We start from the raw sequence: 25300 nt of genomic DNA on the forward strand, positions 1-25300 counted from the left end.
GGCGCAAATTAGTCGGGCATCGCGCCGATACCGGAGAGCACCCCAAAGGTGCGGAATGTTCCGCGTCTTGGGGGGGTCGAGCCCCAACCTTAAGGGGCTAGGCCCGCGCCGGACGAATTTCCGCCCCGCCAGCTGGTGGAAAAGGCCTTTGGTGCCCCGCCAGCTGGCGCGGAAATGACATTGTCGGGCGGCGCATGCGCGGGAGCGTTAACGGCCGCTGACGCCATTCCCGCGCATGCGCAGTGGAGGGAGTCTCTTCCGCCTCCGCCATGGTGGAGACCGTGGCGAAGGCGGAAGGAAAAGAGTGCCCCCACGGCACAGGCCCTCCCGCAGATCGGTGGGCCCCGATCGCGGGCCAGGCCACTGTGGGGGCACCCATCGGGGCCAGATCGCCCCGCGCCCCCCCCCCCCCCCCAGGACCCCGGAGCCCGCCCGCACCGCCTTGTCCCGCCGGTAAGGTAGGTGGTTTAATCTACGCCGGCGGGTCAGGCATTTTAGCAGCGGGACTTCGGCCCATCCGGGCCAGAGAATCACGGGGGGGGGGGGGGGGGCAACCGGTGCGGCGCGATTCCCGCCCCCGCCGAATATCCGGAGCCCGGGAATTCGGCAACCGGCGGGGGTGGGATTCACGCCAGCCCCCGGCGATTCTCCGGACCGGCGGGGGGGTCGGAGAATCTCACCCCAGATGTTCCATCCCAGGCGACATCCTGGCGAATCTCTTCTGTACCCCCTGCAGTGCAATCACCTCCTTCCTATAGTGAGGTGACCAGAATTGCACACAGGACTTCAGCTGTGGCCTAACCAATGTTCTGTACTGCTCCAACATAACCTCCTTGGTCTTATATTCCACAGCTGATAAAGGCAAGTGTCTCATAGGCCTTCTTAATTACCCTATTCATCTGTTCTGCCGTCTTCAGGAATCTCTGAATATGTACCCCTAAGATCCATTTGTTCCTTTGAGCTTTCTAGCATCCTTGCATTCATTACATACTCCCTTGTCCGGCTTCTTCTTCCAAAGTGCTGGACACCGGCCTCCGGTTACTCATACAGCCTTCTACCACCGCCCTTTGTGTCCTATTCCTAAGCCAGTATCGGATCCATCTCGACAAGTTTCCTTGAATTCCATGTGCTTCCATTTCTCAATCAGTCTCCCATGTGGGACTTTGTCAAAGGCTTTGCTAAAATCCATATAAATTATATGAACTTCACTTCCTTCATCAACACACGGTCACTTGATCAATAATTTCTATCAAATTTATTAGTCATGACCTCCCTCTGACAAAGCCATGCCGACTGTCCCTAATCGACCCACGTCTCCCCAAGTGGAAATTAATTCTCTCCTTCAGAATTTTCCCCAATAGTTTTCTAACACTGACATGAAACTCACCGGTTTGTAATTCCCTGGTTCATCTCTACCACCCTTCATGAAGAGTGAAACAATATTAGCTGAGCGTATTTGTTAAACTCTCAATACTTATAAAAATCTTGTGGTTAAAGCATTGAATTCAGTAGTCACTCAGAATAACTACTGCACAAGTGGCTGGAGGAAGCTGGAAGAAATTTGAAGTTTTTTTTTGAATGGTTGATGTAAATGCCCCATGCTCTTAATAAAGGTGGTTAGAGGAAGCTTAGAGGACTTACAGGTAACATGTGTTGGACAACAACTTATATTTATTTAGTGCGTTTTATGCGGGAAGTTCCTCGAAAATGCTTCACGGGAGGGCTGCCAAACAACATTTGACACTGAGCTGCATAAGAGGATATTAAGACCTAGAACCAAAATCTTGGTCAAAGAGATAGGTTTCAAGGGGTGCCTTAAAGGAAAACAGAAGTGGAGGGCGGAGAGGATTAGGGAGAGACGTCCAGAGTTTAAAGCCATGGCCGCTGCAGATACAATCGGCAATGATGGGGCGATTAAAATTGAGGATGCGCAAGGGGCTAGAATTAGAGGAGTGCAGATATCTTAGAGGGTTGTAGGGCTGGATGCGATTACGGAGATAGGGAAGGACAAGGCCATGGAGCGATTTGAAAATGAAGATAACAGTTTTAAAATAGAGGCGTTGCCAAATCAGGAGCCAATGTAGGTCAGTGAGCACAGGAGTGCTGGTGAATGGGACAGATAGGAGTCGGTTTAGGTTTGTAAAAGCGTAGACTGTGCGAAACGGAGAGACTGTATGCTTTTGCAAAGGCTGTATAAGCATTGCACAATCTATGTTCCATCATACAAAATGTGCTGACTTCACCATTAGCTTCCCTACACTGAATACATTTACTAGGTGGCACTTTCCCAAAACAATATTAGCTGAGTGTATTTGTTAAACTCTCAATACTTATAAAAATCTTGTGGTTAAAGCATTGAATTCAGTAGTCACTCGGAATAACTACTGCACAAGTGGCTGGAGGAAGCTGGAAGAAATTTGAAGTTTTTATTTGAATGGTTGATGTAAATACCCCATGCTCTTAATAAAGGTGGTTAGAGGAAGCTTAGAGGACTTACAGGTAACATGTGTTGGACAACAACAACTTATATTTATTTAGTGCGTTTTATGCAGTAAGTGCCTCGAAAGTGCTTCACGTGAACAAGGTGTGTAACTGTGTATCTCCCAAACACCCAGCACATTGTCTGAAGCAGAAAGTGCCAGTTAAAATATTTAATTCAGCATCAAATCAGGTACAGAAAGTAAAATATTAAAGAGTGAAAATTTTGATTGAGAGAGAAAAACAATGAAAAAACAAACAAAGAAATGTTGAGTTCATCCAGTTTGTGGCTGGTCCAGTTAGGTTGCTGGTCAATGGTAACTCCAGCATAGAATCCCAACAGTGCAGAAGGAGGCCATTCAGCCGATTGAGTCTGCAACAACCCTCAGAAGGAGCATCCTGCCTAGGTCCACTCCCCAACCCTACCCCCAGAACCCCACCTAACCTGCACATCTTTGGGCACTACAAAACAATTTAGCAAAGCCAATCCACCCAACCGGCACATCTTTGGACTGGGGGAGGAAACCAGAGCACCCGAAGGAAACCCATGCAGACACTGGGAGAATGTGCAAGTTCCACACAGTCACCCAAGGCCAGAATTGAAGCTGGGTATATGCCGTTAAGGCAGCTGTGCTAACCACTGTGTTGCCCTTGTTGGTGAAGGAAGGATTCATTGATAATCGGTAATGTTGTTGAATATCAAGGGAAGTTAGTTTGATTCTCTCTTGTTGGAGATGGCAGTGCCTGAAACTTGTGTGGTGCAAATATTACTTATTTATAATAATAATAATAACATATTGTCACAAGCGAGCTTCAATGAAGTTACTGTGAAAAGCCCCTAGTCATCACATTCCAGCGCCCGATCGGGGAGGCCGGTACGGGAATTAAACCCGCGTTGCTGGCCTCGTTCTGCATTAGAAGCCAGCTGTTAGCCCACTGTGCTAAACCAGCCCCTGGTTATTTAGTCGGCGTAAGCCTGAATGTTGTCCAGGTCTTGCTGCATGTGGACACGGACTGCTTCAGAATTTGTGGAGGTGCAAATAAATGGTGCTGAACATTGTGCAGTGAACATTCCCAATTCTAACCTTATGATGGAAGGAAGGTCATTGATGAAGCAGCTGAAAATGTTTGGGCCTAGGATACTACCCTGAGGAACACCTGTAGCAATGTCCTGGAACTGAGATTATTGACCGCCAGCATCACAACCCATTTTCCTTTGTGCGAGATATGACTCCAACCAGTGGAGAGCTTTCCCCTGATTCCCATGGATTCCAGTTGTGCAAGGGCTCCATGATGCTATACTTAATCAAATGTTGCCTTGATGTCAAGGGCAGTCACTCTCACTTCACCTCTTGAATTTAGCTCTATTGTCCACATTTGGACCAAAGCTGTAATGCGGTCTGGAGCGGAGTGGCCTTGGCGGAACCCAAACTGAGCATCAGTGAGAAGGTTATTGCTAAGTGCCGCTTGACAGCACTGCCGACGACTGAAGGGACGATAATTGGTCGGATTGGATTTGTCCTTCTTTCTGGGTAATTTTCCACATTGCTGGGGAAATGCTAGTGTTGTAGCTGTACTGGAACAGGTGGGCTAACATGCAGCTAGTTCTGGAGCACAAGTCTTCAGTGCTATTGCCAGAATCTTCTCTGGACTCATTACCTTTGCAGTACTCAATATCTTCAACTGTTTCTTGATAACATGTGGAGTGAATTGACTGGCATCTGTGATGCTGGGTACCTCCAAAGGAGGCTAAGATGAATCATCTATGTGATGAACGGTTACTGCCTTATCATCATGTCCCCTTTAAGACCGGGCTTGGAACCCTGGGGACTCCGCCTCTGGCTTTGCCCATCTGGGAGCCATACATAAAGGGCTGCCTCATGGGCTGTGCAGCAGTCAGCTCTCGTCTCTAGCTCTGGCATAGTTATTAGTCTAATAAAGCCTTCTTTACAGTTTAATCTCTAAGCGTCATTGTTGAGGGTACCTCAATCTATTGGGCACTTCTGGCTGAAGATTGTTGCAAATGCGTCAGCTTTATCTTTTGCACTGATGAATTTGGCTCCCCCATCATTGACGATGGGGATATTTGTGGAGCCTCCTCCTCCAGTTGGGGGGTTGTTTAACTTTCCACCACTATTTACAATTGGATATGGCAGGACTGCAGAGCTTAGATCTGATTCATTTGTTATGGGGCAGCTTAGCTCTTGTCTATTGCATAATGTTTCCGCTGTGCCACCATGCTGCTCTGCTTCACCATTTTGTAGATATGCTTGGTGTTGCTTCTGGTGCTCTTCATTGCACTCTTCATTGAATCAGGGTTGATCCCCTGGCTTGATGGTAATTGTAGAGCGGGGGATTTGCTGCGCCATGATTACAGATTGTGGTTGAATAGGATTCTGCTGCTCCTGATTGAAAACAGTGCATCATGGATGATCAGTATTGACATGATCTGATCATATAGCATGGTGGTTGTGAGGGTGTCCTCAATTGTGAAGATAGGTCTTTCTCTACAATGACTGGGCATTGGTCACTGTTACCGGTACTTTTATGGACAGATGTGTCTGCGACAGGTAGATTGGTGATGGCGAGATCAAATATTTTCCCCTCTCATTAGTGCTCCATCACCAGCCACAGGCCTAGTCTAGCAGCTGCATCCTTCAGAATTTGCTAGGTCAGCAGTGGTGCTACCAAGCCATTCTTGGTGATGGACATTAAAATCACCCATCCAGAGTACATTCTGTGCCCTTGGCAGCCTCAGTGCTTCCACCATTTGGTATTCAACATGGAGGAGCACTGATTTATCAGCTGAGGGGGCGTGGTATGTGGGAATCACCAGGAAGTTTCCTTGCCACATCTTTTAAAAATAAAATTTAGAGTACCCAATTCATTTCTTCCAATTAAGGGGCAATTTAGTGTGGCCAATCCACCTACCTGCACATCTTTTGGGTTGTGGGGGCAAACCCACGCAAACACGGGGAGAATGTGCAAACTCCACACGGACAGTGACCCAGAGCCGGGATCGAACCTGGGACCTCGGCGCCATGAGGCAGCAGCACTAACCACTGCGCCACCGTGCTGTCCCCTTGCCCACATTTTATCTGATGCCATGAGATTCCATAGGGCCTGGAATCAATGTGGGCGACTCCCAGAGCAACCCCTTCCCAACTGTATACCCCTGTGCCACCACCTTTACTGGTATATGACACACTCGGGGATGGTGATATTATCTGTATGATATGATTCAGTATGTATGATTATGCCAGGCTGTTACTTGACTAGTCGGTGGGATAATTCTCCCAATTTTGGTACAAGCTAGCCAATGTTAGTGAGGAGGATTTTGCAGGGGAAATCGGGCAGTGTATCCTTGGTCATTTTCAGTGCCAGGTTCGATGTTTGGTGGTCAGTGCGTTTTTAGTTTTCTTCAACTTTTCTGCAGTAGCCAGATACAACTGAGTGGTTGCTAGGCCTGTTCAGAGACATCCGTCTTGTGAGTAATTAACATGTTGCACAAATGAAAAATTATTTCGACTGGAATGGAGAAGCCCAAATATATATTTTGCAGGGATGAAAAGTACAGCGATTTCATTCCAATGAATGGATGTGAATTGCAACAGGGAGGGCAGCATGTTGGTGGTTTAGCACTGCTGCATCACAGCGCCGAAGACCCGGGTTCGATCCCGGCCCCTGGTCACTGACTGTGAGGAGTTTGCACATTCTCCCCATATCTCTAAATTTAAAAAAAACTTACAAAACAAATGAATTGAAACAGAGGGCAAGATGCCATTTTGGGAGGAGCACCTTGGGTAGCAACATCCTGAGTGGTGCATCCCACTGCAAAGGTGTGCTCACTAGACACTGCTGTCCGATTTGTGCATGAATAATGGTGAGTGCTGTAAGCTTCAGCATCAGGAAAATATAGTCCATTATGTCACTGTATCAACTGTACATCGTGGTACGGTGGGCCTGGCAATCTGTGTGTCCATGCACTTGTGTTTTCTGTGACCTCTCTTGTGACACAAAGTGTGCACGGAAACTGTGTTCTTAGCAAATCAGTGCAAGAGTTGCTCAATCTGTGGCAGCACGGTGGCGCCGAGAGATCCTCGGTTCGATCCCGGCTCTGGATCATTGTCTGTGTGGAGTTTGCACATTCTCCCCGTGTTTGCGTGGGGTTCGCTCCCACAACCCAATGATGTGCAGGCTAGGTGATTTGGCTATGCTAAAATTGCCCCTTAATTGGAAAAAATGAATTGGGTACTCTAAATTTAAAAAAAAGTTGCTCAATCTTGCACCAGATCACAAAAGCAAAGAAGGCCTGGTTTTGTCACGTCGTCATTGGGCCTCCGGAAATGGGGCCCTTTATATGTGCGAGTGTGGCGGAAGAACTGAGAGAATGCCATTGACAGCTCCCTCTCCAGGTTAGAGTTCCTATAGAGTTCACTTTTAGTGTCTGAATCCCCATTCTCAGCTGGCGAATACACTGACCGTGATCCCTGAAGAGGTAAAAGAGTTCAATGACCCCTTTAATCATCTGCGAAGCAGCTTGTTAATGGCATTTGCATTTGCTTTTTTGTCCAGCCTCTCCACTTTCATTCACAAAAATCTAACATTGTTTCCGATCCAACAAGCTGAAGGGGAAATTCAGCCCAGATGAGGCCCCATGTGCCTGTGCCTTGGACTTCATTCAGGCTGAAGCCGCATCTCCTGTCTTCCTGTCAGGCACAAGACATCTCCCTGTGGAGACCTTAATATCTGCAACCTACACAACCCCACCTCAAAGCAACCCATCTTTTTCCCCAGTTTAAGCCAAATCTGTCTTCCTTGGTTTCTTGTGAAAATTAAGGCTCCTGCAGCAAGCTTTGGTTCAATGTGGGTTTTATAGATGAGGGCCTGTGGAAGTACAAAGCTGCATTCACTCAGTAGCAGTAGGACTCTTATGTTCTGTTGTGGACATTGTGGCGGGAGGTGGGGGGGAGCTGGTCTCATGAGAGGAACTCCTTCCAGCATATTAGAAAGCTCAGCCGCAGTCTGCACACAGCACAATCAGTTTGCATTGAGGAACAAGACTCAACAGTTCTTCGGGGGCAAGAAGCAGGCTCCTGACCTAATCAGCAGAATCTTTGTTTCCAACTCCAGCAAATTCATCAGCAGCTTCTCAGGGACCTCCATAAATCAACCTGCTTAGTTGTGAAAAATAAGCGGTGTTGAATTACATTTAGAATATGTGTTTTATTACAGCCTTCTTGCTGACAAAAACAACCTAGACACTGATTTATGATGTTAAATCAAGGATGGGGAAGGGGAGGAAGGTGACACCTCCAGCTCCTGGCCTCCACCCGACAATTCGGCTTAACTGTTGGTTATATGCGAGTAAATGATTCAACGTCGCCAAATCTGTCACAGCTCAAGCACCATTTCTCTAGACCTCCTTCAGGAAACTAGGAAAAAGCTACTTTCCATTGCATGACTTCAAATAATAAACACAGCTGCTATGCTGTAAATAGCATTTGGAGAGGAAATATTGGGGGAGACGTGGAGGGGGGGAATGGAGGGAGAGAGAGAGAGAGAGAGAGAGGGGGGAAGAAAATGACTGTGAGAGCACAAAGGAGAGACAACTAACAGAAATACAGATAAAAATATAGGGTGAAATTCTCCCGAAACGGCGCGATGTCCGCCGACTGGCGCCCAAAACGGCGCCAATCAGACGGGCATCGCGCCGCCCCAAAGGTGCGGAATGCGCCACATCTTTGGGGGCCGAGCCCCAACACTGAGGGGCTAGGCAGACGCTGGAGGAATTTCCGCCCCGCCAGCTGGCGGAAACGGTCTTTGTTGCCTCGCCAGCTGGCGCGGAAATGACATCCCCGGGTGGCGCATGCACGGGAGCATCAGCGGCCGCTGACAGTTTCCCACGCATGTGCAGTGGAGGGAGTCTCTTCCGCCTCCGCCATGGTGGAGACCGTGGTGGAGGCGGAAGGGAAAGAGTGCCCCCACGACACAACCCCGCCCGCGGATCGGTGGGCCCCGATCGCGGGCCAGGCCACTGTGGGGGTACCCCCCCGGGGCCAGATTGCCCCGCGTCCCCCCCAGGACCCCAGAGCCCGCCCACGCCGCCTTGTCCCGCCGTTCAAAAGGTGGTTTAATCCATGCCGGCGGGACAGACAATTTATCGGCGGGACTTCGGCCCATCCGGGCCGGAGAATCGAGCGGGGGGGCCCGCCAACCGGCGCGGCCCGATTCCCGCCCCCGCCAAATATCCGGTACCAGAGACTTTGGCAACCGGCAGGGGCGGGACTCGCGGCAGCCCCCGGCGATTCTCCAACCCGGCGGGGGTCGGAGAATGACGCCCATAGTGTGACAAAAAAGTTAGAATAAAATGATGACTTTTGTGTAGGGGTTTGCTACAACTGAGTGGCTCATTGAGCCATTTCAGCAGACACTTTTTAAAATAAATTTAGAGTACCCAATTTTTTTCCCCAATTAAGGGGCAATTTAGCATGGCCAATCCACCTAGCCTACACATCTTTGGGTTTGTGGGGGTGAAACCCTCGCAGACACTGAGAGAATGTGCAAACTCCACACGGACAGTGACCCAGCGCCGGGATCAAACCCGTGTCCTCGGCGCCATGAGGCAGCAGTGCTAACCACTACACCACCGCCCCGCACTTCAGCAGGCAGTTGAAGAGTTGGCTACACTGCTCCGGGTCTGGAGTAACATGTAGGCCGGACTGGGTGAGGCTGACTAATTTCCTTCCCTGAAGGATATTAGCGAACTAGGTGGGTTTTTACGACAATTAATGATAGTTTCAAGGCGTATTTACTAAGACTAGCTTTCAATTTTTTTTAATGAATCATATGAACTCAAAACTCCATCAGCAAGATTTGAACCCATCTCCCCAGGGCATTAGTTTGGTCTTTTGGCTTACTAGGTTTTGTACCGAAGCAGGGTTTGGGCAGGTATTTTACTTGCTGTCCCTGCCTTGTGACTCTGACCAATTTTCCTGAGTTCGGGGATTATAAAGTCCACATGGTGGCCTCCCAACACCCAGCGTAAGGGAGTCAACTAGTGAAAGGGTGAAAAACTCAGGCAATACTGTGGCAGAAGCAATAGAGAGTAACATTTGTGCCACACATGTGCCAGGCTTTCTCCCATCTCCTATATGAGTGATCTAACATTCTCGTCTTGACATCCAATGGCATTACCATTGCTGAATCCCTCTCTATCGACATCCTGAGGGTTACTATTGACCAGAATCTTAACTGGACCAGCGATATAAAAACTGCAGCTACAAGAGCAGGTCAGAGGCTGGGAATTCTGGGGCGACCATCCCCAAAGCCTCTCCACCATCTAAAAGACATAAGTCAAAAGTGTGATGGAATACTCTCTATTTGCCCGATGTGTACAGCTTCAACAACACTCAAGAAGCTCAACACCTTCCAAGTCAAAGCAGCCCACTTGATTGGCATCTCATCCACCACCTTAAACATAAATTGCTTTCATCACCGATGGCACTATAGCAGCAGTGTGTACCATCTACAGTGCACTGCAGCAACTCACCAAGGCTCCTTCAACAGTTCCTTCCAAACCTGGAACCTCTACCACCTGGATGGACAAGGGCTGCAGATGCATGGAAAGACTACCTGCAACCTCTCCTCCAAGCCACGCAGCATCCTGACTTAGAAATATAGTGCCATTTTTTCACTGTTGCTGGATCAAAATCTTGAACTCCCTCCCTAACAGCACTGTGGGTCTTCCGACAACATGGATTGTAGTGGTTCAAGAAGGCAGCTCACCTTCTCAAGGACAATTAGGGATGGGCAATAAATGCTGGTCCACCAATGTCCATACCCCTGAAAGAATTAAAGTAAAAAGTGGTCACCAGAGAGGGCAGTGAGAGCCTGAAAATTAAAGGGGGCTTTTATTTAGGCCTCAGACTGGCGGTTGCCACTAATAATAGTGAGTGGCTGAATGTTGAGAGGCATGTGAGAGTGCTCACCACTGAGCCATTCCCCTCCAGAAAGGGACATCGGCAGGCCCTCTCTGGGTTGTCACAGACCCCACCCTTTCCCAGACAAGATCAGCAGGAGAAAGTAGAGAAACAGGTCCGTTTCCTGGGTCCTACCACTATCCCCAACCCTTGCTAAAATTTACATGTGACTGGTGGGCAACAAGCTGCCAAACTGGGACGGGGTTGGTTGGGAGCAGAAAATGGAGGTCAGGGCTTTGTGCAGTGGTAGGCCTTGCCAAATGGTTGCCTCATCTTCCCAGTGTGTTTTCCACCCAACTTGAAGTGAGTGATGGATATAAACAGCTGAGATACATCCAGCATAACAATGTCAAAAACAGAATGCAATTTTAAAATGAGCAGCAAAAACACAATTCTGAGTACAGAGTATTGTAAATGATCTTATTCCCAATTACAGACATCATGATTTCAGTTGGCACACATTTTTAAACAGATCAGATTATTTTTCCCATAGAAATCAAACTGTTGACTGCTGGACAAGAAAAATGAACAGCCAAAATAATGTACTGTTACAAATATAGAGTTTATAAAGGGCTTCAAGCTGGAACATCAGACATTGCTTCGCACAATGAATTTCTCAAGATTGTCACTGCTTTTACAATGTAATAGATACGTTCCTACTTGGATCAAATTCCTGGGATTCCGTCCTTACCAGCACTCTGGGAGAACCTTCATCACATAGGCAGGCCCACCATCAGCTTCTCCAGGGGCAACTAGGGATGGGCAATAAATGTTGGCCTTGCCAGTGACGCCCATTATCCCGTAATGAATCATTTTTTAAAAAGAGGCAAAGAACTTCACACAAAATCCCATTGATCCGACCATTCCCCCAAAACAGTACAGATAAAATGGACAGAAAAAGACATCTGGATCTGAGGTTTACCTGGGGGAGGACGCCTGGTGGATTTTTCTTCAGGTTCTGAAATGCGGAGCCTGGCAGCAGGGACGCTGTTGGTGACAGTGACTAAACAGAGGCAGAGTGCGTGCCACAGGGTGATCATTCCTCCAGAGCTGCCGCCAATCCGACTGCTATGGCCCCGCCCAGCCTCAGACATCATCTGTGTGTGCGCTTCACAGGCATGGGCGCCGCGATTCCACTGACCACTGCCTACAAGAGAGGGCATGAAAAGAGGTATTAACACGTGCACAAATTCCATATCTTCGCCTAATCGTACAGGAGGGAGCGACCAGCAACAGTGAAGCTTTGATATTCTGGAATGGATTTCCAGGAGCACCGTGCTATAGGTTGTTCCCAGAATATTTAACAGTGATTAAGCACAATATAATCAGGTTGCATACAAACATTCCGGGATGAGAAAAAATGTTCTTTTAATACAAAAGAAAGGTTTCTATTTGGGAAACTGCAAATTTACTGAGAACTTAAGGAACAGGAGCTTAAGTAGACCATTTGGCCCCTCAAGTCTGCTCTGCCATTAAAGACAATCATGGATGATCGTCTGCCTCAACTCCATTTTCCCACCTGCTCCTCGTGTCTTCATTCTCTGGGAGCACACAGATCTGTTCACACCAGAGATGATAGGTTATTGGGGTTGGCAGATTGCAGATTTGAGGTCACTAACAGATCAGCCATGATCTTATAGAATGGCGGAGCAGGCTCGCAGGGCTGAATGGCCTACTCCTGCTCCTTAGGCGTATGACAAGGGAGAGGAGGTGGTTGGAGGCACAGATAGACCATAAGACACGATCTAATGTGATGATCCTCAATTCCAATTTCCCACCTTAGCACAAAAATCCTGGATTCCCTTACTGATTAAAAATCTGTCTATCTCAGCCTTGAACATACTGAACGACCCGGCCTCTACAGCTCTCTGCGGTAAAGAATTCCACATTCACTACCCTCTGAGATATGAAACTCATCCTCATCTCTGTCGTATTTGGTGACCCCCTTACTCTGAGATTATGTTCTCTGGTCCTTGACTATCCCACAAGGAGAAATTACCTCTCAGTATCTACACCGCCAAGCCCCCTAAGAATCCTTTATGTCTCAATAAGGTCACCTCTCATTCTTCTAAACACCAATGAGTCCAGGCCCAACCTACTCAACCTCTCCTCTTAAGAAAATCCCTTCAAAGCTGGGATCAACCTAGTGAACCTCCTCTGGGACTGCCTCCATTGCCAGTGTATCTTTCCTTGGATAAGGGGACCAAAACTGTTCACAGTATTCCAGGTGTGGTCTAACTAGTGCCTTGTATCGTTTTAGCAGGACTTCCCTATTTTTATACTCCATTCCCTTTGAAGTCAAGGCCAACATTCTAATTGCCTTCCCTGTTACCTGCTGAACTTGCATGCTAGCTTTTGTGATTTATACACGAGGACACCAAATCCCTCTGTGTTGCAGCTTTCTGCAGTCTTTCTCCATTTAGATAATATTCCGCTCCTTTATTCTTCTGACCAAACATTTCCTACATCATACTCTATCTGTCAAGTGTTTGCCCACTCACCTAACCATAATGAATGTAACAGTTCAGATTTGGACTAATCATCCTCTGGTCACTGGTCCTGTATCAATTATTCTATCATGATACAACTTCAAACAATGCCAATAACTGCTTTCACATTAGTCTTGTAGAGGTCCTGGTGCTGTCATAGGTCATACAGAACAGAATAGGCCCTTCGGCCCATCGAGTCTGCACCAACAAAACTACACTAAGTATACACTAATCCCACTTTCCAGCACTTGGCCCATAGCCTTGAGTGTTATGACATTTCAAATGCTCATCCTTTTAAAGGTTGTGAGGTTTCCCCCATCGACTACCCTCCCAGGCAGTGCGTTCCCTCTGGGTGAAAAGACTTTTCCTCAAATCCCCTGTAAACCTTCCGCCCCTCATTGTTAAATTATGCCCCCTCATTATTGGCCCTTCAACTAAGAGGAACAGCTACTTCCTATCCACCCTGTACATACCCATCATAATCTTTTACACCTTAATCTGGTCCCTCCTCAGCCTTCTCTGTTATAAAGAAAACAACTCGAGCCTATCCAGCCTCTCTTTATAGCTCAAATGCTCCATCCCAGGCAACATCTTGATGAATCTCTGCACCCTCTCCAGTTCAATCAGATCCTTCCGATAACGAGGCATTCAGAACTGCACACAGTACTCCAGCTGTGGCCTAACCAAACAGCTCCAACATACCTTCTTGCTCTTATAATCTATGCCACAACAGATAAAGACAAGTGTCCCATATGCCTTCTTAACTACCCTATTAACCTGCTGCATTCAGGGATCTGTGAACAAGCACCCCAAGCACTTTGTTCCACTGAGCTTCCTAGTGTCCTGGGAGTACTCATACTCCCTTATCTTGTTTCTCCTACCAAAGTGCATCACCTCGCACTTTTCAGGGTTGAATTCCATCTGCCACTGATCTGACCAACCATTCTATATCTTCCTGCAACCGAAGACATTCTTCCTCACTAGCCAAACTAGTCACAAAAGCAGAAAATGCTGGGCAATCTCAGCAGGTCTGACAGCATCTGTGGAGAGAGAATTCAGCAAACGTTTCAAGCCTGGATGACTCTTTGTTAAAGCTGAATTTTTCCTCAAATCCCAGCTCTGACCAAGACTCATCCAGACTCGAAACTTTAGCTCTTGTTCTTTCTCCATTGATACTGTCAGACCTGCTGAGATTGTCCAGCATTTTCTGTTTTGGTTTTAGATTCCAGCATCTACAGCAATTTGTTTTAATCTTACTGACAATCTTTGTGGGATCCACAAACTTACTTATCCGCCCCCCCCCCCCCCCCCCCCAACACACACATTCTTATCTATATTGTTTACTTATAGCATAAACAATAAGGGGCCTAGCTCTGATCCTTGTGGTAAGCCACTGGACCCCAACCCCCAGTCACACAAACAGCCTTCTACTGCAACCCTCTGTCTCCTACCACTAAGCCACTTTTGGATTCAACTTGCCAGGTTACCCTGGATCCTATTTTATCAGTCTCACATGTGGGAACTTGTCAAAGGTTTTGCTGAAATCCATATAAACTACATCAACTGCACTACTCTCATCTACACACCTGATCGGCTCCTTGAAAAATTCAATCAAATTTGTTCGGCATGACCTCCCTCTGACAAAGGCACGCTGACTATTCCTGATCAAACCTTGCCTCTCCAAGTTGAGATAGATTCTCTCCTTCAGAATTTTCTCCAATAGTTTCCCTACTACTAACTGCTTGCTGGCTGCTATCTTTATTGTCAACAGGATTTGCCGAATCTGGCCAATAGAAATTCTCGCTGTTCATCAGTAATGTGCCGAATGAATACTCCTCAAAGGCAGCTTGTTTAGAACCAACTGATAAAACTGGACTTCACTCGGTGTCCCTAACTTTCCCCTTTACAGCAATGCAGGCGGGTGTCTCAACATGTGGGCACTGTGTACATGCATGCATCCAATACATAGAAAGCACAATGTAGAAACCAGCTGTTTGGCCCTAAAGGTCCATGTCTCCTACCCTCCATGTGAGCAATAATTCGAATCCTGTCCAGCTCCAATTTTCCTTCAACCACTTATTTAATTTATTTTTAAACACTAACATGAGCTCTTTATCAAACTCCAGTTGACTATTCTACAGCCTCACAGGTCTGAGAAAAAAAAAGCTTACCACTGCGATCTGCCCTAATTCCTGTCCAGTTGTTTTCAGCTGCCTCGACCCCACCCTCTGGAATTTGTTCCCTAAACAAATATTTTTTTTCCCCCAATTAAAAGGCAATTTAGCATGGCCAATTCACCTACCCTGCACATCTTTTTGGGTTTTGGGGGTGAGGCCCACGCAGACACGAGGAGAATGCGCAAACCAGGGCCCTCGGCGCCATGAGGCAGCAGTGCTAACCAATATACCACGCCTACTTTTGGTATTTTGTCCTAATATCTCCTTACGTGGCTAGGTGTCAAATTTTGTTTGCTCACACTTCTTTGAATACTTTACTATGCTTTTTTAAAAAAATTTAGAATGTCCAATTCATTTCTTCTAATTATCGAGCAATTTAACGTGGCCAATTCACCTACCCTGCACATCTTTGGGTTGTGGGGGGAGACCCACGCAGACACGGGGAGAATGTGCAAACTCCACACGGACAGTGACCCAGAGCCGGGATCGAACCTGAGACCGTGGTGCCGTGAGGCAGCTGTGATAATCACTGCGCCGCTGTGCTGCCCCTACTTTACTATGCTAATGGTGCTATATAAATGCAAACTGGTGTTGTTGTTTTGAATACATAGATAAATAGAATCAGACAGCACAAAGAGTTCCTTCGGCCCATTGTGCCTGTGCTGGCCAACAAGCATCTAATAATAATCGCTTATTGTCACAAGTAGGCTTCAATGAAGTTACTGAGAAAAGCCCCGAGTCGTCACATTCCGGCGCCTGTTCGGGGAGGCCGGTACGAGCCTGTCTAGTCTAATCCCATTTTCCAGCACTTGGTCCATAGCCTGTATGCTATGTAGTAGCCTGTAGGGGCGGCACAGTAGCACTGTGATTAGCACTGTTGCTTCACAGTGCCAGGGACCAGGTTTGATTCCCGGCTTGGGTCACTGTCTGTGAGGAGCCTGTACGTTCTCCCTGTGTCTGCTTGGGTTTCCTCCGGGTGCTCCGGTTTCCTCCCACAGTCCTGAAAGACGTACTCGTTAGGTAAATTGGACATTCTGAATTCCCACTCTGTGTATCTCTGTATCCGAACAGGGCCGAGTGTGGCTTTTCACAGTAACTTCATTGCAATGTTAATGTAAGCCTACTTGTGACACTAATAAAGATTATTATGCTAATACCCCGATCACTGGAATCAATCTACTTCCTATCCCTTCTTACATTTAAACATTTTTATTGAACCACCTCATAATCGCCTCTGTTCACGTTACAGGAGGTTGACTGGGTGCATCAATGCACATTATTGCTGGATGGGCCACACGGACCCCATCCCTTTGATAAAGCACGTGGCATAATACCTATAATTTGGATGTTTTTATATTGGGCTAGTTCCCCAAGGGCAGGGCTCTGACAGAGGCTGGTTGTAAACCACAGGGACAGGAACCAGCCATTCAGCCCCTCGAACCTGTCCTCCCATTTAATTAGATTGTGATTAATCAGGCAGATGAGTATTTTTCCAGACTGGCTCAGGCACCTCATAATATTGGCTTCATGGAAGCTGGCAACAACAGCGAGGATTTCACTCAATATATAAACACAGCTTTGGGGAAGAGATAGAGGCCCTATCCCACCCACACACCCCCAACCCCCCCACACACATACACACCCCCACAGGATGGTAGCATAGTGGTTAGCACAATTGCTCCACAGCGAGGGCAGCATGGTGGCACAGTGGTTAGCATTGCTGCCTACGGCGTTGAGGACCTGGGGTCGAATCCTGTCCCTGGGTCACTGTCCGTGTGGAGTTTGCACATTCTCCCCGTGTCTGCGTGGATCTCACCCCCACAACCCAAAGATGTGCACGATAGGTGGATTGGCCACGCTAAATTGCCCCTCAATTGGAAAAAATAATTGGGTACTCCCAACTTTAAAAAAAAAATTAAAATTAAAAATTCTTCACGGCTCCAGAGTCCCAGGTTCAATTCCTGGCTTGGGTCACTGTCTGTGCGAAGTCTGCACGTTCTCCCCGTATGTGCATGGGTTTCCTCCGGGTGCTCCGGTTTCCTCCCACAGTCGAAAAATGTGCAGGTTAGGTGGATTGGCCCTGCTAAATTGCTCTTAGTGTCCAAAATTGCCCTTAGTGTTGGCTGGGGTTACTGGGTTATGGGGATAGGGTGGAGGTGTGAGCTTGTGTAGGGTGCTCTTTCCAAGAGCTGGTCAGACTCGATGGGCCGAATGGCCTCCTTCTGACAGTGTAAATTCTATGATCAATATTTGCCAAGAGGGCGGGAGGAGGAATAGTAACCAGGGTTACAACTGAGGGAACCCGAGCTCTTGCACTGCAACAAAGGCGTCTGGTAGAGACCCACAGAGAGCCCACCGGCACTGGGATGGCTCAATCAGGTACACACACCACACACACCACACACACCACACACACCACACACACCACACACACCACACACACCACACACACCACACACACCACACACACACACACTGTGCAGCCGGAGCAATGACGTCCACTCGCCAGAGTTGCAGGAGGGCACTGGGATCTGAAACAGCTGGCAGTCCACTGGGCCGTGTCCCTTCCTTATGTTACAGACTTCAGGGCAGACAATAAACTCAGCAGCCTCGAACTGTGCCTGGGGAAAGTGGGCATTGTGCTGCAGCAGACAATATATCATCCCGAGGTCCTGCTGCTTCAAAAAACTTTCCAGCCGTAAATAACTCATATTTCAATAATTCCGCCCCGCTGACAAGTTGGCAGCCGCTGTCCGCTTTGGAAACGTGTAATTTGTGACAACGAGCTACTTTCGTTGTCTTTGCTGCACCGCCCCAAGGTGGGGAGGGGATTGGGGGCAGGGGCAGCAACATGATGCCACATAGCACATGTTGAAAATAACAATGTTTTCCTATCAGTGGGGCTCCTTAAAGGCCAGCCATTTCCATGGATGATACAACTGGACAAAATCTCAACCCCTCTGCCAAGCAAATGAAGAAAGAAAAACACTTTAATTTGCCTGGTGTCTTTCACAACACCCTGAAGTGTGCCACGTTTGAGGTGCACTCGCTGTTGTCATGGGGATAAATGCCTTACTAATATGCAAACAACTACAAGCCCACAAACTGTAATAAAGAGAGAGATAAATGACCAGTTAATCTGGTTTTGGTTGAGGGAGGAATGTTGGCCAGGGTACTGGGGAAACTTGTTGCTGACACGTGATCTTCAATTGGCTCAGTTCATCCAAAAGACATCACCTCCAACAGTGCATCAGTCTCATCAGGTACTGGAAGTGTCAGCTTGGATTATGTGTTGAATTTGGAGTTGAGGTTTGAACCTATGACCTCTGACACATGAGCAATTTGAGTCAAGATGACGCAAAAAAGAAAAGAAAAGGGCATTTGCAAGAAAACCCTCCAAACCTGGCGGACAAATCTTTCAATTTCTCTTCAAAGAGAAGGTTTTGTGCCATTTAGTCACGCAGGCTGCAGGTTTGATTCCTGTCCTGGGCTGAAACATTCTGTCAGATTAATAGTTGGGTTGTTACAACTGGCTATGGCTTCTTTAGGGCTGGAAAAGCAGGGCAAAGCTTTTCTGAATGGAAGGCTGTGACGAGTGGTGTTCCGCAGGGATCAGTGCTAGGACTATTTTTGCCTGCAGTATATATAAATGATTTGGGGGAAAATGTAGCTGGTCTGATTAGTAAGTTTGCAGATGACACAAAGATTGGTGGAGTTGTGGATAGTGAGGAGGATAAAGCAGGATATAGATCGTTTGGAGACTTGGGCGGAGAAATAGCAGATGGAGTTTAAGCCGGACAAATGTGAGGTAATGCATTTTGGAAGGTCTAATACAGGTGTTGTACTGTAAATGGCAGAATCCTTAGGAGTATTGACAGGCAGAGTGATCTGGGCGTATAGGTCCACAGGTCACTGAAAGTGGTAACGCAGGTAGAGAAGGTAGTCAAGAAGGCATATACGGCATGGTTGCCTTTATTGGCTGGGGCACTGAGTATAAAAATTGGCAAGTTATGCTGCAGCTGTATAGAACCTTAGAACATAAGAACAAGGAGCAGGAGTAGGCCATCTGTCCTTTCGAGCCTGTTCCGCCATTCAATAAGATCATGGCTAGTGTACACTAACTATCTTAGTTAGGGTACACTTTGAATACTGACTAGAATTCTGGTCGTCAAACAACCAGAAGGATGTGAAGGCTTTGGAGAGGGTACAGAAGATGTTGTCTGGTCTGGAGAGTATTAGCTATGAGGAGAAAGTGGATAAACTCGGATTGTTTTCACTGGAACAACTGAGGTTGAGGAGCGACCTGATAAGAGGCTTACAAAATTCTGAGTGACATGGGCAGAGTGGATAGTCAGAAGCTTTTTCCCAGGGTGGAAGAGTCAATTATTAGGGGACATAGGTTTGAGGTGCGAGGGGCAAAGTTTAGAAGAGATGTGCGAGGCAAGTGTTTTTACACAGAGAGTGATGAGTGCCTGGAACTCGCTGCCAAGGGAGGTGGTGGAAGCAGATACGATAGCGAGGTTTAAGAGGTATCTTGACGAATACATGAATAGGATAGGAATAGAGGGTTAGGGACCCCGGACGTACAGAATGTTTTAGTTCAGACGGGCAGCTTGGTCGGTGCAGGCTTGGAGGGCTGAAGGGCCTTTTCCTGTGCTGTACTGTTCTTTGTACTCTTTGTAAGCAACCATATTGTGCTCCTGCCAACTGACCTGCTGATGACCAAATCAGTTAAAGGAGAAAGAAAATTAGGTTCAATCCTTGATGGGATGGAAAGTCAATTGGTGTTTAAGTCTTGACATTCTGTTTGGTGCTAAAAACCACAATATCACACATGAAAAAAGCCACTTGATGATTTGCTGCCAACCAACTTCTTTCTTTATAAATTTAAAGTACCCAATTCTTTTTTTTTTCAATTAAGGGGCAATTTAGCGTCGCCAATCCACCTACCCTGCACATCTTTGGATTATGGGGGTGAGATCTGAGCAGACACGGGAGAACATGCAAACTCCACAAGGACAGTGACCCGGGGTGAGGATCGAACCCGGGTCCTCAGCGCTGTGAGGCAGCAGTGCTAACCACTGCGGCATCATTGCTGCCCCTGCCAACCAACTTCTACTGAGAATTAATCTTCAGGAGAAAACGGCAGGAAACTACCCAAACTTTTGTGTCTGTTCTTACACCTTAGCCCAAGGATTGCATTTCTTACCAGCACTGCTAAAAAGCACATTTACCTGTGATATCAGCCCTCCCAACAGCAAAGCACTACAGTACAATCGTGAACCAGTCCAACGGAAGACCATGGTCTCTGGGGCATGCTACTTGAAAGGAGACTTGTGGGAGGAAACCGAGCACCCAGAGGAAACCCACGTAGACACAGGGACAATGTGCAGACTCCGCACAGACAGTAACCCAGGCCGGGAATCGAACCTGGGACCCTGGTGCTGTGAAGCAACAGTGCTAACCACTATGCTACCGTGCCGTCCTAGTCTTAACTCTAGAATGGTTGATTACCATTAGCAGATTATGGCTTCCAGGCAAATATTGCTGCATTGAAACAGAATAATTTAAGGACACAAAAATGGAAGCATGGGTTTCCTGACAACATCCTTTTATCAAAGACATGATTGATGATACTTTGTCCAGGCTTTCACATGAGGGTATCCTTTATTTTGGTAAAGTTTTCCAAGTCTCTCTTTACATTTCAAAGCTTATGCTCGTGGAGTGAATCTGCATTCTGGACTAACTGTCCCTGGCACCGGTACTGCCGTCATGTCAGATCAGAAACCCACCCCTCGGGCTATGTGATAACAGTATGAGTGTCAGCAGGGGGCGGGGACACCTGATGTGCTTGTGCTTTTGACATGCGATGCACATTCCACATGACAGGGTATTCTGGTGTGATGACATGATGCCAACCCGTGGCCTTTCATATTCTGCACCTGTGTGCTCTTGATGAAAGGGCATCACATGGAAACACTCATGGATCACCTATCTCTGTTTGGGGGGGGGGGGGGGGGGGGGGGGGGGGGGGGGGGGTGGAATCTCCTCACGTGCAATTAAACGAGTCCCACTCTTCCTTGTTAGCCTGAAAATATTTTCTAGCGCTTATCTAATTCCCTTGAAATCCATGATTGACTCTGCCTCCACCATACCTTCAGGTGACGAAGGGGCGGCACGGTGGCAGTGGTTAGCACTGCTACCTCACAGCGTCGAGGACCCAGGTTCGATCCCGGCCCCCTGTCTGTGTGGAGTTTGCACATTCTCCCCGTATCGGCGTGGGTCCCATCCCCACAACCCAAAGATGTGCAAGTTAGGTGGATTGGCCACGCTAAATTGCCCCTTAATGGGAAAAAATAATTGAGTACTCTTAAATTTATATTAAAAAAATACTTTAAGGCGATGCATCCAGATCATAAGCACACGCCATGTTTTTCCTCATGTCACCATTTTTGGTGCTTTTGCCAATCACCTTAAATTGGTGCCCTCTGGTTCTTGTCTCTGCCACCAATGGGAATAGTTTTGCTCTATCTACTCTGTCCAGACCCCTCAAGCTTTTGAACACCTCTTTCAAATCTCCTCTTCTCCAACTCAAGCTTCTCCAATTCATTTGCATAACCAAAGTCCTTCATTTCTGGAACCATCCAAGTTTTTTGAAAGTTCACGAATAATAATAATAGAAATCATGTGGATGGGTCAATTTAGTTCAGTTGGCAGCTTTACAGCCACTCTCAGGTTAGAACCAATAATCTAGACTAATACTGATGTATTATGGAGGGTGTGCTGTACTGTCTGAGGCAGCGCCCTTAAGGTGAAACGTTAAGACAAGTCTTTCTCTGCTTGTCACAGTGATGTAAAGATCCCCGAAACTATTTTAAGGAGAACAGAGTATTGTTGGCTAATGTCCTTTCTCCTAACACTGCAATCATTCATCTCGTAGGATCAATGATACAGCATAGCTGCCTACTATAAAATGTAATTCAATCCCTCAAGCACCTTACATACTATAGGCCTATCCCTTCCTGCCTTTCTTCGTAATTTAAAAAAAAAAAATTTAGAGTACCCAATTCATTTTTTCGAATTAAGGGGCAATTTAGCGTGTTCAATCCACCTACCTTGCACATCTTTGGGTTGTGGGGGCGAAACCCACGCAAACAAGGGGAGAATGTGCAAACTCCACACGGACAGTGACCCAGAGCCAGGATTGAACCTGTGACCTCGGCGCCATGAGACTGCCGTGCTACCCACTGCATAATTCTAATTATGTAAGATATAGTATGTATGGTCCAGGAATAATGGTTAGTATTCTTAATCAAGCATCTTCAATTTTCCCATTCTAAGTGTTCTTGAACTGTTACATTCCTCGTGTACAGTACACAAAGTTATTTATTCAAGTTAATATACCAGATGAACCTTTCAATGTGGCCAGGATTGTATGTGACCTTATGGATTGATTCTGGGGAATGGTATGTGTGCGTGTAGTGTGTGCGTGCAGTGTGTGCGATGTGCGCGAGTTTGCACGCGTGTGGTGGGGAGATGATGAGAGTGGTGATGGCCAAGGAAAGGCTCAGGCCCACACAAAGTAGCAGCTTTTTTATTTGTTCATTATTTAATTTTTTACTGGGATGTGAGGATCGCTGGCAAGAATATCATGGCACATACTGCTGCCACTGTGCTTTTGGTGGCGGAAGGAAAGAATGTTGCAGGTGGTGGATGGCATGCCCATCAAGCATCTCCACGTACCATTCAATAACACTGACATTTTTGGGAAACATGCAAACATTTTAACAACAGCACGTTTCCTTTGCATGAACAGAATGCACAGTGAATGCATTGCATACACTTGAAATTTTTTTTTAAATTTAGGAGTACCCAATTATTTTTTTCCAACTAAGGGCAATTTTAGCGTGGCCAATCCACCTACCCTGCACATCTTTGGGTTGTGAAGGTGAGACTAATGCAAACACGGGGAGAATGGGCAAACACCACACTGACAGTCATCCCGGGCCGGGATCGAACCCGGATCCTCGGTGCCGTGAGGCAGCAGTGCTAACCACTGCGTCATACTGCTGCCCCATCATCGCATACACAGCACTAAAACAAACTACAAGTTCCAAGTTCGTTAACCTGACCTCAGTCAAAATAAGCTGGGATTTTATAGAGTTGATCTCAGCATATTTTGGCTAAGGGGGGATGGAAGGAAGAAATTAAGTTAGCTAGTATTCAGCTGCTGATTGCTATCTAATGACATTTGCTGGAAAGTATATATGCCAGGTCATGACAGGATTGGCTGTATTGTGCTTTTGGTGCATTGTTCATTCCGCCCCCACTAATGGCTATGCCTTCAACAGTCCAGGCATTATTTTCTTCAATTCCTCCTTAGGTTCTTCCACCTCTCCATCGCTTACTCTTCCTTATAGACAAAGCTCTGACCAAGCTCTTCCTGATATCTTCTTCATTAACTCAGTGTCCATTTTTGCCTAATGCTCTTGTCAAGTGCCTTAGGATTCTACATTAAAGATGCTAAATTTAAGCTTTCCTGGTTGACTACAACAACAGACATTGGCTGTGTCCCTATTAACAAGGAGGAATGAACAAAAGAAAAAAGGGTTTTAAAACTACCAGTCCTGGAAATCTGATATAAAACCAGAAGACATAGGTCTGCATCAGTAAAAGAAGAAAGGAAGTGTGTGATGTTTCGGGTACGTAACAGATGCTGACTGACCTGCTGAGTATTTCCAGCCTTTTCAGTACTCATTTGAAGAGTGAACTGGAATCCAAGTTTTAGAAACTATATCATGCCAACAGGCAGGTTTGTGGACAACTGGATTTCACTGAACATCACCATCTGGGATCCACACCAAGTGTACTGAACAATGCTTAGGAAATCAGAAGCACAAACGGTCTTGGGAGTCCTTGTTCACGAATCTCTTAAGGTGAACGTGCAGGTTCAGTCACCAGTTAGGTAGGCGAGTGCAATGCTAGCATTCACGTCGAGAGGGCTAGAATACAAGGCCAGGGATGTACTTCTAAGGCTGTATAAGGCTCTGGTCAGACCGCATTTGGAGTATTGAGAGCAGTTTTGGGCCCCATATCTAAAGATGGCCTTGGAAAGGGTCCAGAGGAGGTTCACAAGAATGATCCTTGGGATGAAGAGCTTGTCGTATGAGGAACGATTGAGGACTCTGGGTCTGTACTCGTGGAGTTTAGAAGGTTGAGGGAGGATCTTATTGAAACTTACAGGATACTGCGAGACCTGGATCGAGTGGACGTGGAGAGGGTGTTTCCACTTGTAGGAAAAACTAGAAGCAGAGGACACAATCTCAGACTAAAGGGACGATCCTCTAAAACAGAGATGAAGAGGAATTTCTTCAGTCAGAGGATGGTGAATCTGTGGAACTCTTTGCCGCAGAAGGCTGTGGAGGCCAACTCACTGAGTGTCTTTAAGACAGAGATAGATAGGTTCTTGACTAATAAGGGGATCAGGGGTTATGGGGCAAAGGCAGGAGAATGGGGATGAGAAAAATATCAACCATGATTGAATCGCAGAGCAGACTCGATGGGCTGAGTGACCTAATTCTGCTCCTTGTCTTATGGCCTTGTCGTCTTATGACCTCAGATGGAAACCGGCTGATGCCTTTTGCTTTTGATCCAAGGAATTTAATGAGAAAAACACAGAACATATCTACTGCTGACCTTGCTCACTTTTTAAAAAATAAACAAAGCCCAGTGCTCCAGTTGGCATTAATTCAGCAAATAGATGATCGCAATCTGCACATCAAAGATTTTTCTGCTGCATATGAAACACAGGCTTTGAATTGTTGTAAACAAGCCACACAGCTTTCCAATGCTTCTATCTGGCCTCCGTTTCCATAATGTCAATAGACATTGCTTGCCTCACCCGGTAAGAAACACCATTTGTATTCCCCTTGTTCTGGCCGTTAAGTGCCATCTGCTCATTTCAGTGACCTGTCCTGTCGCTCTGAGGGCTCCTTTGTCCCTTCAGCAGCCTCCCACCCCGGCACCTCGAGTACTTGAGGTCAGTGACATGATTCTTTGTCCCAGGATTTCCTGCAGTGAGCTCCACTACAGATTACTTAAGAGCAGGGAGCTGGCAGTGATGTCAGGAATATCAAGAACTCTCTAACATCATCTATCCAAACACCCCAAAGTA

At 46.9% G+C, this 25300-nt stretch overlaps 1 protein-coding gene across 8 annotated transcripts in view; it reads right to left on the minus strand.

Moving 5' to 3' along the window:
* LOC140409223 (fibroblast growth factor receptor 3-like) overlaps nt 1-25300 on the minus strand; it is a 277279-nt gene that overhangs the window by 203243 nt on the left and 48736 nt on the right. For all 8 annotated transcript variants that reach the window (XM_072497512.1, XM_072497513.1, XM_072497511.1 and 5 more), the window contains exon 2: nt 11383-11607. In XM_072497512.1, coding sequence (XP_072353613.1) covers nt 11383-11557 — 175 coding nt within the window. In that variant the 5' untranslated portion in view covers nt 11558-11607. The remainder of the gene's footprint in view (nt 1-11382; nt 11608-25300) is intronic.

This window comes from Scyliorhinus torazame, chromosome 3, assembly GCF_047496885.1.
Source record: "Scyliorhinus torazame isolate Kashiwa2021f chromosome 3, sScyTor2.1, whole genome shotgun sequence".
In the NCBI taxonomy this organism is placed as follows: domain Eukaryota; kingdom Metazoa; phylum Chordata; class Chondrichthyes; order Carcharhiniformes; family Scyliorhinidae; genus Scyliorhinus; species Scyliorhinus torazame.